This window comes from Alosa pseudoharengus, unplaced genomic scaffold, assembly GCF_046254945.1.
Source record: "Alosa pseudoharengus isolate Yale_2024_CS ecotype anadromous, Long Island Sound unplaced genomic scaffold, YU_APseudo_1.1 YU_APseudo_1.1_scf_7, whole genome shotgun sequence".
Classification (NCBI taxonomy): domain Eukaryota; kingdom Metazoa; phylum Chordata; class Actinopteri; order Clupeiformes; family Clupeidae; genus Alosa; species Alosa pseudoharengus.
This window is the reverse complement of record NW_027468859.1, coordinates 8542150-8552530: the sequence shown is the minus strand read 5'-3', so window position 1 is coordinate 8552530 and position 10381 is coordinate 8542150. Positions and strand designations below refer to the sequence as shown.

General features: G+C 45.8%; 1 protein-coding gene across 2 annotated transcripts; it reads left to right on the top strand.

Annotated features, from left to right (window-relative positions):
* The first annotated feature begins 446 nt into the window (after positions 1-446).
* six4b (SIX homeobox 4b) lies at positions 447-9601 on the top strand. 2 transcript variants are annotated; one of them, XM_076272221.1, is made up of 3 exons: positions 447-1314; positions 3337-3989; positions 7243-9601. In XM_076272221.1, the coding sequence occupies exons 1-3, from the start codon at positions 530-532 to the stop codon at positions 7788-7790; spliced, it is 1986 nt and encodes a 661-aa protein (XP_076128336.1). In that variant the 5' UTR covers positions 447-529; the 3' UTR covers positions 7791-9601. The 2 variants fall into 2 exon arrangements, with proteins under 2 accessions (XP_076128336.1, XP_076128337.1); XM_076272222.1 differs by lacking the exon at positions 7243-9601 and adding an exon at positions 6924-7214.
* Positions 9602-10381: the final 780 nt, after the last annotated feature.

The following is a 10381-nucleotide window of genomic DNA, read 5'->3' as shown; positions in this document are numbered from 1 at the left end:
ATACAGTTCAAACTTTAACACTAACAAAATAACGTTTCTAATAAAAATGAGACTGTTGGCTATATGAATTAATTCGATAATTGATTATTTTTATGAATATCTACTTTCGGTTATCTGTAGCTTACCAGAAATGTATTTCAAATGTCTCTAATTTCTCTAGTGATGAATGAATGGCATCGTTTATCGTTAAGAAGAGTGCGCCCTATTCTCCCACAGGAGGGCTAGCGTCGTTAGGAACACATGGTTAATAGTTAGCTTCACACCTCACCTAGCGCAGGTATTCCGCTGCTTTTTGCATGCCACGGTTGACTGACATCTTCAGCGCAAACATTTGTCCTGGGATCACGCTTGCTCCTCCCCTGTGGAGCCTGGAGTGGCGAATCAGAAAGCGCCCTGGATTTGGATGCCTTCCTGCTTGAAGCTGCGGAGTTAAACTTACGCAGGAACAGTGAGTGGAGATCTTATCCACACCGTACCACGGCCAGATACCCGATCGTGCTTGGATGGCGGGGTGAAACCCGATCGTCTGATGTGCTGCCCAAAACCTGGAGGAGTGACTTACCGGGACACGTTAAAAATGTCTTCTTCCTCAAGCGAGGTCATTTGCGCCGATGAAATCAAGAGGGAAAGCACAAGGGCACTGGAGAATCGGGGGAGTGTCAAGCTGTCAGTGCTGGACCCTGCGGAGTTGTCTATGGAGAATGCAACTTCGGCCGCAGCTGGCGATGCGGTTCGAGCCGAACTTTTGGAGTGCACCCCTTCGTCCCTGGCCTTCTCCCCCGAACAGGTAGCGTGCGTCTGTGAGGCTCTGCTGCAGGGAGGCAATGTGGACCGCCTTGCCCGGTTCCTGTGGTCACTGCCGCAGAGTGACCTGCTGCGCGGCAACGAAAGCATCCTGAAAGCCCAGGCAATTGTGGCTTTCCACCAGGCTCGCTACCAGGAGCTGTACTGTATTCTTGAGAACCACAACTTCAGTCCGTCCAACCACTCATCGCTCCAGGACATGTGGTACAAGGCGCGGTACACCGAAGCGGAGAAGGCGCGGGGCAGACCGCTGGGTGCCGTGGATAAGTACCGATTGCGCAGGAAATATCCTCTCCCAAGGACTATCTGGGACGGGGAAGAGACGGTATACTGCTTCAAAGAGAGATCCAGGAATGCGCTCAAGGATATGTATAAGCGGAACCGGTACCCGTCTCCCGCCGAGAAAAGAAACCTCGCCAAAATCACTGGGCTTTCGTTGACACAAGTGAGCAACTGGTTCAAAAACAGAAGGCAGAGAGACAGGAATCCCTCTGAAACGCAGTCGAAAAGGTGAGACAAAAATAGACTGGCTCGTGTAAATAAATAGGCTGTTAAAGTGTAAACCTGTCATCATAAGCACTTAAAACGAGCGAAAAGTTCCTATAGTTTTCACACATGTGTATATCCACGTGTAGGTCATTTTATTACTTCAAGTAATTAGCCTACACTGTTATTCCTTGTCCTTGAGGTCATTGTCTGTAAAAGTACTTTTCGCTTTCAAAAATAACACATACACTTAATATTCTTTTGTAACGTCCTAGAAATTGACAGCGCAAATCATGTTGTGTGCCGAAATATGTGCTAGGCACGCTCCACTGTTTTGAAATACGAAGCTTTGACCGTTTAAATGAGGTGTCATTTTAAAAACTACACAGGGCGCCCCAAGGGCCAGAGAATAAGTCCACACTTTCTCAAACACATGAAGGTATTACATTCATATTTTGTAGATTATCGCCAGTAACTTTTTATTTAAGTGTATTGTTTGCTTCAAACTATATACTATTGTAATTAAGTGCAATAATCATGTATCCAAACAAATGTATTATTGTATTAGCTTATAACTTCTTGAATCTGATAATTTGGTACCTATCTAACATTAGGAATTTAGAAACCCAAACAAAAGATAATGAGAGTAACGTTTGTCCGGCTCTAAAACTCCCATTCAATTAACATATCCATTGTTTTTGTTTGTTTGTGGATTTAAGGACCACTGTTCTCCACCCTAGTTATCTGTCGAGTCATCTATTTACTATTTTACTTAACGTTTACGAACCACGCCAGACAGCCTCTAGCCTGACGCCGTTAAGCGTCAGATCTATTTTCGTTTGCTTGTATATCCTATATTTGTGTACTCTATTCTTTACCATGGGAGTAACCCTTTCGCGCACCTGGCTGACATGTCTTCAGGGCTCTCAAATGGGGGTCGGAAATACCTACCATTTGTCAGCGCCCACAAATGTCAATGTCATGCGTAGCCTTAGAACCGCTTGGCTGAGTGTTGCTTTTATCATAAATAATAAATCTCTTGTCTCGTATATAAGGGAGGTCAAACTTTTCCGTCTACGTCAGGCGTCAATAGTATTTTTTCTGATGTTGCTGAGCTGTGATGTGCCGTCAGTCTGCGCCAAAAGATCGTAACTCCAAAATGTCCCATATCCCCAATTGAAAAAAAGGAATTTGGATGCAGCGTCAATAAGGCCCTTTGTACAGCATGCCCACCCCGGCCAGTCGCTAAACCACGGGCTTGCAGCTGCTTCGGTCACTAAAAGCGAGCTACCCTAAAGGCCACTGTGAGAACGCTGTTCTTTCTAATTCGTGTCCTTTTGAGGTGAGGGCCCAATATGGGAAAGTGACTCAGGCGCATAATCTTGTTGTCAGCCATTTCTTTGCTTGAAAATAGACAAAATAAAATGTCAAATAAAATGCTCCACAATGTATTGTCAATGATCTTAAAAAGGGTACCTCTTAATTATTATTTGAAGCAGAAACCAATAATGCAGTGACAGAAATGTTAACATTTGTTTAAAAGCAGCGACATTATTAATTCAAAATGAATGCTCTTGTAAATTACCATAAATTCAAACAGATATTTGTGTGTGGTCTTCTGCATTGACTCACAATTCCTTTTCATTTAAACAACTTTCTTGAGGTAAACATTAAGTAGACCCACAGTAGAGGTTTACATCTATGGCAGGCAAGCAGACTTTTAGCAGTACCAGTCAGTTTGATCTGTTTCCTGCCACACAGGCCTCTCTCTCCATAAGCTTTCCATGATGATTAATGGTACCACATCTAAACTGGCCCTCTCCCTCACAGCCCCATGGATAGCTTTCTCTCCACTGCTCCACGCTATTGTCTATTGTTTTGGACTCTGTGTGTGTAGGAGTAAGCATGAATCACTGACCTCAGTGACAGATTTGATGAAGTAAGGCTAGTTTTAGCTGTAGGTGGCCGAGAGCCAAGTAGATGATAATTCGCTAGCCTGCAGGCTTACCTGGTGGAAAGTATTCACCTTGTGTGCTCTTGTTTCAGCGAATCTGATGGTAATCACAGCACGGAGGACGAGTCCAGCAAAGGTCAGGAGGATCTGTCCCCTCGCCCTCTGTCCAGCAGCTCCACCGGGTCAGCTGCACTGGGCAACGGCCCGCCCGTGATCTTCTCGGACGTCGGCACCACTGTCATCCAGCAAATCGGCGATGTCAAGATGGCTGCCAATGCAGCAGGGGCAATGGGCTTCGGGAACGATCTGTCCGGCGCCAACTCGCACTTCCTCAACGGTGGCGGCGGTGGATACGTCCACCCACACGGCAACAACATGCTGCTCAACGGTCTGGGGACAGGCGGGCACTTCTTGACCTTTGACCCCCAGAGGGCAAGCCTGGCACAGGAAAGGCTGCAGGGTGGCGGAGGCTCGTACGCCCAATTTGCCCTGGGACTGTCGGACGCGACGGGAGGAGCGGGAAAGCTGGAAGGCATGCAGGCTCTGGTCGGCCACTCAGAGGACGGGGGAGCATCGTCGGTGGTCACCTTCACGCATTCGTCGTCCTCCTCCTCGTCCTCGTCCTCCTCTACCTCCGGACTTGCACAGCTGGGCAGCTACAGTGTGGTTCACGTCCCTGGCACGGAGGCATCCATGGGCCTACCACCACTGCTGCTCCCACCCTCCTCCACAGCGACCTCTCATGGTAGGTGAATTGTGCTGTGTACTTGCTAATGCTGCTAGACATTAGCTATGACAGCTAGTCACAAGCTATCATGGAAATCAAGGGCTATAACAATTACAGCAACTAGCATCTTGACACAGCCTATAACAGCTAGCTGGGCTAGCTGGGCCCAAGGCAGATAATTGTCTTGGGCTTGTAATGCTAACAGCTAGCCATAAGGTAGAATAGCAGTAGAAACCAAAATAAACAAACAGGAGAGTCCTGTCTGTTTTAAAGGCAATGTGGGGGGGGTTGTTACTGTTCATGAAGTGTACTCTTTCACAACCTTGCACAGTAAGAACTAAATACTATTTCTGTTTTATATTTCACTTTGTAGCTTACTGCAGTCATGTTTTACGCCCATGTCAAACCTCAAGTCACTCGTCTCCTAGTCAGGCCAACACGAATGGTGATGATCACGTCCAATATAAATGCACATCTCCCATAGACCAGTCCGGGCAGTACACGAGTCAACTCGTCTCCTCTGAGCTTTACTTCTGGCACCAGGCTGATGTGGGCTTGTCAGACGTCAGCTAATTGCGCCATTACTTCGGAGCGCATTATGACAGAAAGCTTTATAGAGTTTGGCTGGTCCAGAGCCCCCCCCCCTCCCCTTCCCTCGCTCATTGTTCCATGGTGTGTGATGGACTCATAGGTGATCGAATACGTAACCGTGGAAGCGGCTCTTCCGACTGTGTATTCTGTACGTATCTAATGTCTATGCATTGTGAGGTTGGTGATTTTTTAAAATCTTTTTTGGAGAGTCTCTTCGAACAATAGGGACTGGAGAATGGTGACCAAGTAACCAGTGGGAGCCATCCTAGTGCTATCCTCACCTCCCCTTACCCCTAACCATTCGCTAATGGCTCTTTCCATGAATATTTTATGGCCACATCAATGAGAGTGGAGATTGGCGATGGAGCGCGGCTCTCCCACAGCAATCCTCTTCTTTTTCATCCTTTAATGTGCAGTTTATGAGCCAAATAAAAGCAAAGCCACCCTTGGCTGAACCTTTTGATTTCGAAAGGAAAAACAGTTTAGCCCAATAGCTCAGTCGTGAAGGGGACGAGGGGAAAAAAAATGACATATTAAAAATATTAAAACTGTTTAGCCAAAACCTCTGTTCTCCAAGAGTGCTTACCGAGTCAGTTTTACAGAGAAACCAAATGAATAACATAGCCACAAAAATGACACTTTTGATTTCTCATCGGGGCATATTGTGGAGAGATCTGAGTATATGCTTTAGCTATTTGTGTCATTTCCTTTGTTTATGTAACAATTTGGATAAAATAAATAAGATGATTCACAAACAAACACAAACAATCATATTCAACTTTAAGTAGTTTATGGAAAGCCAGCTGCAGTTATTTGTGTGAGTTCTCCCCGGCAGGCAGAGGAAATATGGCGAGCAGAAAAATCCTCTGTAAAACGTAAAGGCTGAGGGTAGATGAGAGGAGGAGGAGGAGGAGGAGGAGGAGGAGGAGGAGGAGGAGGAGGAAAGACATTTTCTGACTTTGCGATTATTTATCCAGTTTGCAAAGTCTGATGGGGTGAGTGCTGAGGAGCTGGACTGGCCAGGGGCCAGCGGGTGTCACCCAGGGAGAGACGAGTTCCAGGAACCACATTCTAATGCCCAGGGAAATTATGCAGAGGCCGCCGCCACCACAGACAGACACACAGACAGAAAGACAGACAGTGACGAAGGTGTTTCATTTTACATTTTTACATTTCACAAGAAAGGAAAATCTTCGACAAAGGAGACTCACACAAAGAGAGAGGGACGGAGAGAGAGAAAGAAAGAGAGAGAGAGAGAGAGAGAGAGAAAGGGAGACCGACAGAAAGAGAAAGGGGGGGGGGGCATTTATGAAAGGGAGTGACAAAGATGTAATGAGAGAGGCAATAGTTTGAGCCAGTGTGTATTGTATGTGTTCGTGTGTGTGTGTGTGTTGGTATGTGTATGTGTGTGTGTGTGTGTGTATGTTGGTGTGTGTGTGTGTGTGTGTGTATGTATGTGTTGGTGTGTGTGTGTGTGTGTGTGTGTGTGTGTGTGTGTGTGTTTGTGAAATAGAAAGGGATGGGGGAGAAAGAGAAGAGAGACCACAAGAGAGAAAAAGAAAGAAAAATAGAAATAATTGTTTTGGAGCAAGAAAAGAAAAACAGCGAGAGTTGAGCTCTGTTAATAAAAGAGAGAAAGAAAGAAAGCATGAGAAAACTATCCCATGCTTTCAGAATAATGGAGTGAGAAGGTACTATATGGCACTACTTTCTTTGTTCTTCCTCTCTTCACTTCTCACAGAAAAAGTAAGATGCATGGTTCTCTTTCTCACTTTCTTTCTCCTTCCTCTACCCCTGCCCTCTCTCTCTCTCTCTCCCTCTCTCTCGCTCTCTCCCTCTGTCTCTCTCTGGGGCCCGTCATAATGAGCTGTGAGGAGAGAGGCTTTTGCCAGCCCGCATGGAGGGCCTCTGACCACCCCCTTCCTTCCCAACACCCCCTCCCTCCCCCAAGTCCCGCTCTCATAAACCCAGATGAGGTGACAGGGCGAGCAGTGGCAGAGTGTAGGGTGAGCCCTACGCACAGACTCCCTGGGCAGATGAAAAAAAAATCCCCCCCGTCTGTTCCTCCTCCACTCCTCTCTTCAACCACCCCAGCCCACCATGACATGTATTCCTTTAGCAGATGCTCTCTTATCTAAACCAGCTTATAGTACAATACCAGGTACTGGTATCAGGTCCCAGAACAGTATGGTTTATAAACAGAATGGTTCAGTATGGATTTTTTAGTGTTAAAGTCTATTGGGGATATATTTTATGAGTATAAACGTATATATTTTAACCAGTAGGCCTGCATATGGAACCCATGATTTTGCTATTGCCGACACCTTGGTTTAAGAGTTAAACCACCTGATTTTATCCTAGGTGCCTGCACACTGCCCATCCATGCCCAACAAACCCCGACATCCTGAAGCTTCCAATCATTGGTTACAGTCTTTAGAATGTTCAGAAAACCAACTGCTAGTTCTACAGTAATTGACAAGACTGACATTTGGACATGTTAAACTTGAACAACCGCACCCAACAAACACCAACAAACACAGACTGAAGGTGCACATTGACGGAGCCCACATTGTTGTTGGGTGGCGTTTGTCTGGTCAGTGTGCAGGTACCTTTATGGAATCCCAGGCCATTTGAACCGACCCTAACCACTGTCTTTCCTGCTTTCCTCTGGGCCCCTCAGGCTCAGCCCACATGGGTAGTGTGGTCAGCGATGCCTCCCAGCAGGCCAGTCCCCCCGTGCTCTACACCCTCACCCAGGCCGTGAAGCAGGAGCCCCTGGAGGCTGGCGCGGGAAACCCTGGCGGCTACTCCTACCAGACGGAGATGTCTCTGGACCAAACAGCCCACCTGGGCTACACCGCCTCTCTCTTCCTCTCCTCGAACATGGCCGCCGCCCCTGTATCGTCCACCCCCTCCTCTTCCTCTTCTTCTTCCTCCATCGCCCTCAACCACACCACCACCACCACCGTCACAACCTCCGCCCTGTCAGGCGCCGAGGGCCTCGTTGGGCAGTCCCACTCCGGCCGCATGGACATGGGCGGAGTGGTGCCCTCGGACTACCGGGACCACGGCGGCGCGCTGTCGCTCTCCGAGTCCCTGGAGGTAGCCACAGGGCCAGGGACCGCAGCCGGCGCCGTGAGGGCCATCTGCGGAGAGCTGGAGCTGGAGGGTAAAGAGCTGGCCAAGTTACAAACTGTTCAGATGGACGAGGATGGCAATGACCTCTGACCCTCCTGCCCCCACCCCCATGTTACCCTAGCAACCTGCCTTTCTCTCTCTCTCTTTCTCCCTCTCTCTCAGTAGCACAGCGGGTTTAGCAGAGGAGAGTCATGGCACTCGGAGGTGAGTGTGTGAGTGTGTGTGTGTGGGGGCATGGCAGGTCCCCCAGAGTGCGTCCTGTCTTCCTGTCAGAGTGCAACACTCCCAGACAGCTCACAGCGTCTAGAGTCACAGAGTTCATCTCATCCCAACTGCAGAACAAAAACAAAAATTTGAAAGAAGAAAAACCTAAAGTGTAGCAAAGAAAATAAAACAAACAAACAAACAAAACAATGTGGGACAAAACAAAAACAAAAACAGTGCCTTGTTGCCCGAACAAACGTGGTCCCAGTCATCGCAACTCACCAGCCGACGACTGCAGAATGTACCGGGAGACAGTCTTGACTGAACGTTTTCCCACCCACACCCACTGGAGAGACCCTGGGTGGCAGTGGGCGAGGGGTGAGATGAAATGTACGACTGGACATTAAGCACAGTGTACAAACTTAAAAATGTGGTACTTGTGTGGCATAATGCTGTTGGATCACTCTCTTTCTCACTTGTGATAAAAGCGCAGATATGATTGTTGTTTTGTTTTTGGTTGGTATTTTTTTTTTATTATTATTCTTTTTTGGAGTGCTGACATTAATGTGAAGACTATGTCTTTTTTGTTATTTTAAAAGCTACAAGGGCTTGTATTTACATTTGACTGTGACACAGGGTGAACTGATTTACATGCAGATACCTGGTTTTGAAATCTCCCATCAAACTGTCCTCAGCCCTCAAGTATAACTGGTCTTATGTGCCTTTGTTATAGAGATCATTAGAATCATTATAAAGTAATTTAGTAGTTGACATGTCATGGATTTAATATGTTGTTTTGGGCAGAATTTCATACCAAAAGGTAATGAGAATAGTCAATGGTAGTACTTTTTAAACCATGTGAACAAAAAAGTTTGGACATTTCAGGTTGCTAATATGAAGGCACATCAATGGACAGAGAAGCTACAGAGAAGCTGTTTCTCATTCATAATGAATCTTTTTTACGAATATTCGTTAAATTTGACATGTGTTTCCCAAACAAGCATGTAACGCAAACGTGCATGCCCTGCTCCTAAAGTACAAAACAGCCGCTGTCCACGTAAACAGTGCTGAAATATCAGCTAATTCAATTATATTAGGTAATGTCACAGCAGCCTTTTGAACTTCCTAGAACCTTCATTCTAATTGACTTGAAAGCGAATGAACTTTAACACGTCTGACTATAGAATAAACCATCTCTATGTCGACCTATGGCATGCACACCCAATTAATGCAGTCCAACGGTTAATTCTACTTCTATGACTTTAAAATAGTTTAATTATGCTCGTAGCCATATATGTGATGGCTCTGAAACACATGTCTATATGCATTTTGAAGTACTGCGCAAGCTAGGAAGTTTTCGGGAAATACTTGAAAAATGTAGGATAATTCGTAAGGGGGATTCTACAGACTACGTAGGCTTATGATGTTATTGGGAAACAGTGCCCTGATTGTCTGTTATTGTCTTTTACAGGCAAATGTTAGCACATGACAGTATGCAATGTATATGCAATTATTTTAAAGCTATCACAAATTAGTCCAATTATCTTGTACCAAAAATGAGCTGGACATTTTTGTAAAGAAAAAAATGGCTTGAAATATGAGTTCAATGTTTAGAAACGATAAGAGCTTATTTTTCTAAACCCATCACCCCTATTAAATCTTTATATTTGTACAGACAAAATGAATGACTCCTCTGGATTTTTACTAAGTCGGCCATAGCACTCACGTTTTATAAGGGAACTACAGAGGAAGTGACATCACCTGAGAGGAATTGGGTCTGTTTTGGGGCTCTAGGTAAGCTGTCTCTCTGTGTCAAACCGATGACAGGTGTGACGTCAATCCCGGAGGAAACTCAAGAAGGCATCCATTTAAGGGGATTACGAGCCGGACCTTCAGGAGGTCCTGGCTATAACCACAGACATTACTAATACATGGATGTATGCATATGCAGTTAAAGCAAGGGGGAAATGGAGGCCCCAGCTCGTATTCTCACCATTGGGCATCTCTGTGATCGTTTGCCAATGCCTGTGTTGCGACCAGCTCGGCGAAGTTCTCCGATCCAAGTGTCATGTGTAACCGTAGTCATCATCCAAAGGTCAAACAAGAAGACAGATCACACCAAGAGAAAAAATACATCAGACATTAGATGTTAGACATTATTAGACGTTAGATGCTGACTGTATTGCTTTCACTTTTCACGTGTAATGAAACAGCAACTGTGTTGATATATGAGAGCAAAATTAATGGATTTGTCCTTGGGCAAAATCCACACTCTTCCTTGTATTGGTGGTATATGAACGGGTGACAAGTGTGAGATAGATTGATAGCATCTGAGATTAAACCTCCCAAGCTTGCTGAACAACTGCTTAGACTCATGTCTCTTGTATGAGCAAGCATAGCGACAAGGCTTAAAGCCATAAAACATAAAATATACTCTGCTGACATGATGACCCCTGAACTCTTGATCTATTTGTGAG

Excerpts from the sequence above, each read along its gene's own strand:
- six4b (XM_076272221.1), top strand. The coding sequence starts at position 530 with ATGTGCTGCCCAAAACCTGGAGGAGTGACTTACCGGGACACGTTAAAA. Across the intron at positions 1,315-3,336 it reads TCTGAAACGCAGTCGAAAAG|CGAATCTGATGGTAATCACA; the intron begins GTGAGACAAAAA and ends CTCTTGTTTCAG. Across the intron at positions 3,990-7,242 it reads CTCCACAGCGACCTCTCATG|GCTCAGCCCACATGGGTAGT; the intron begins GTAGGTGAATTG and ends TGGGCCCCTCAG.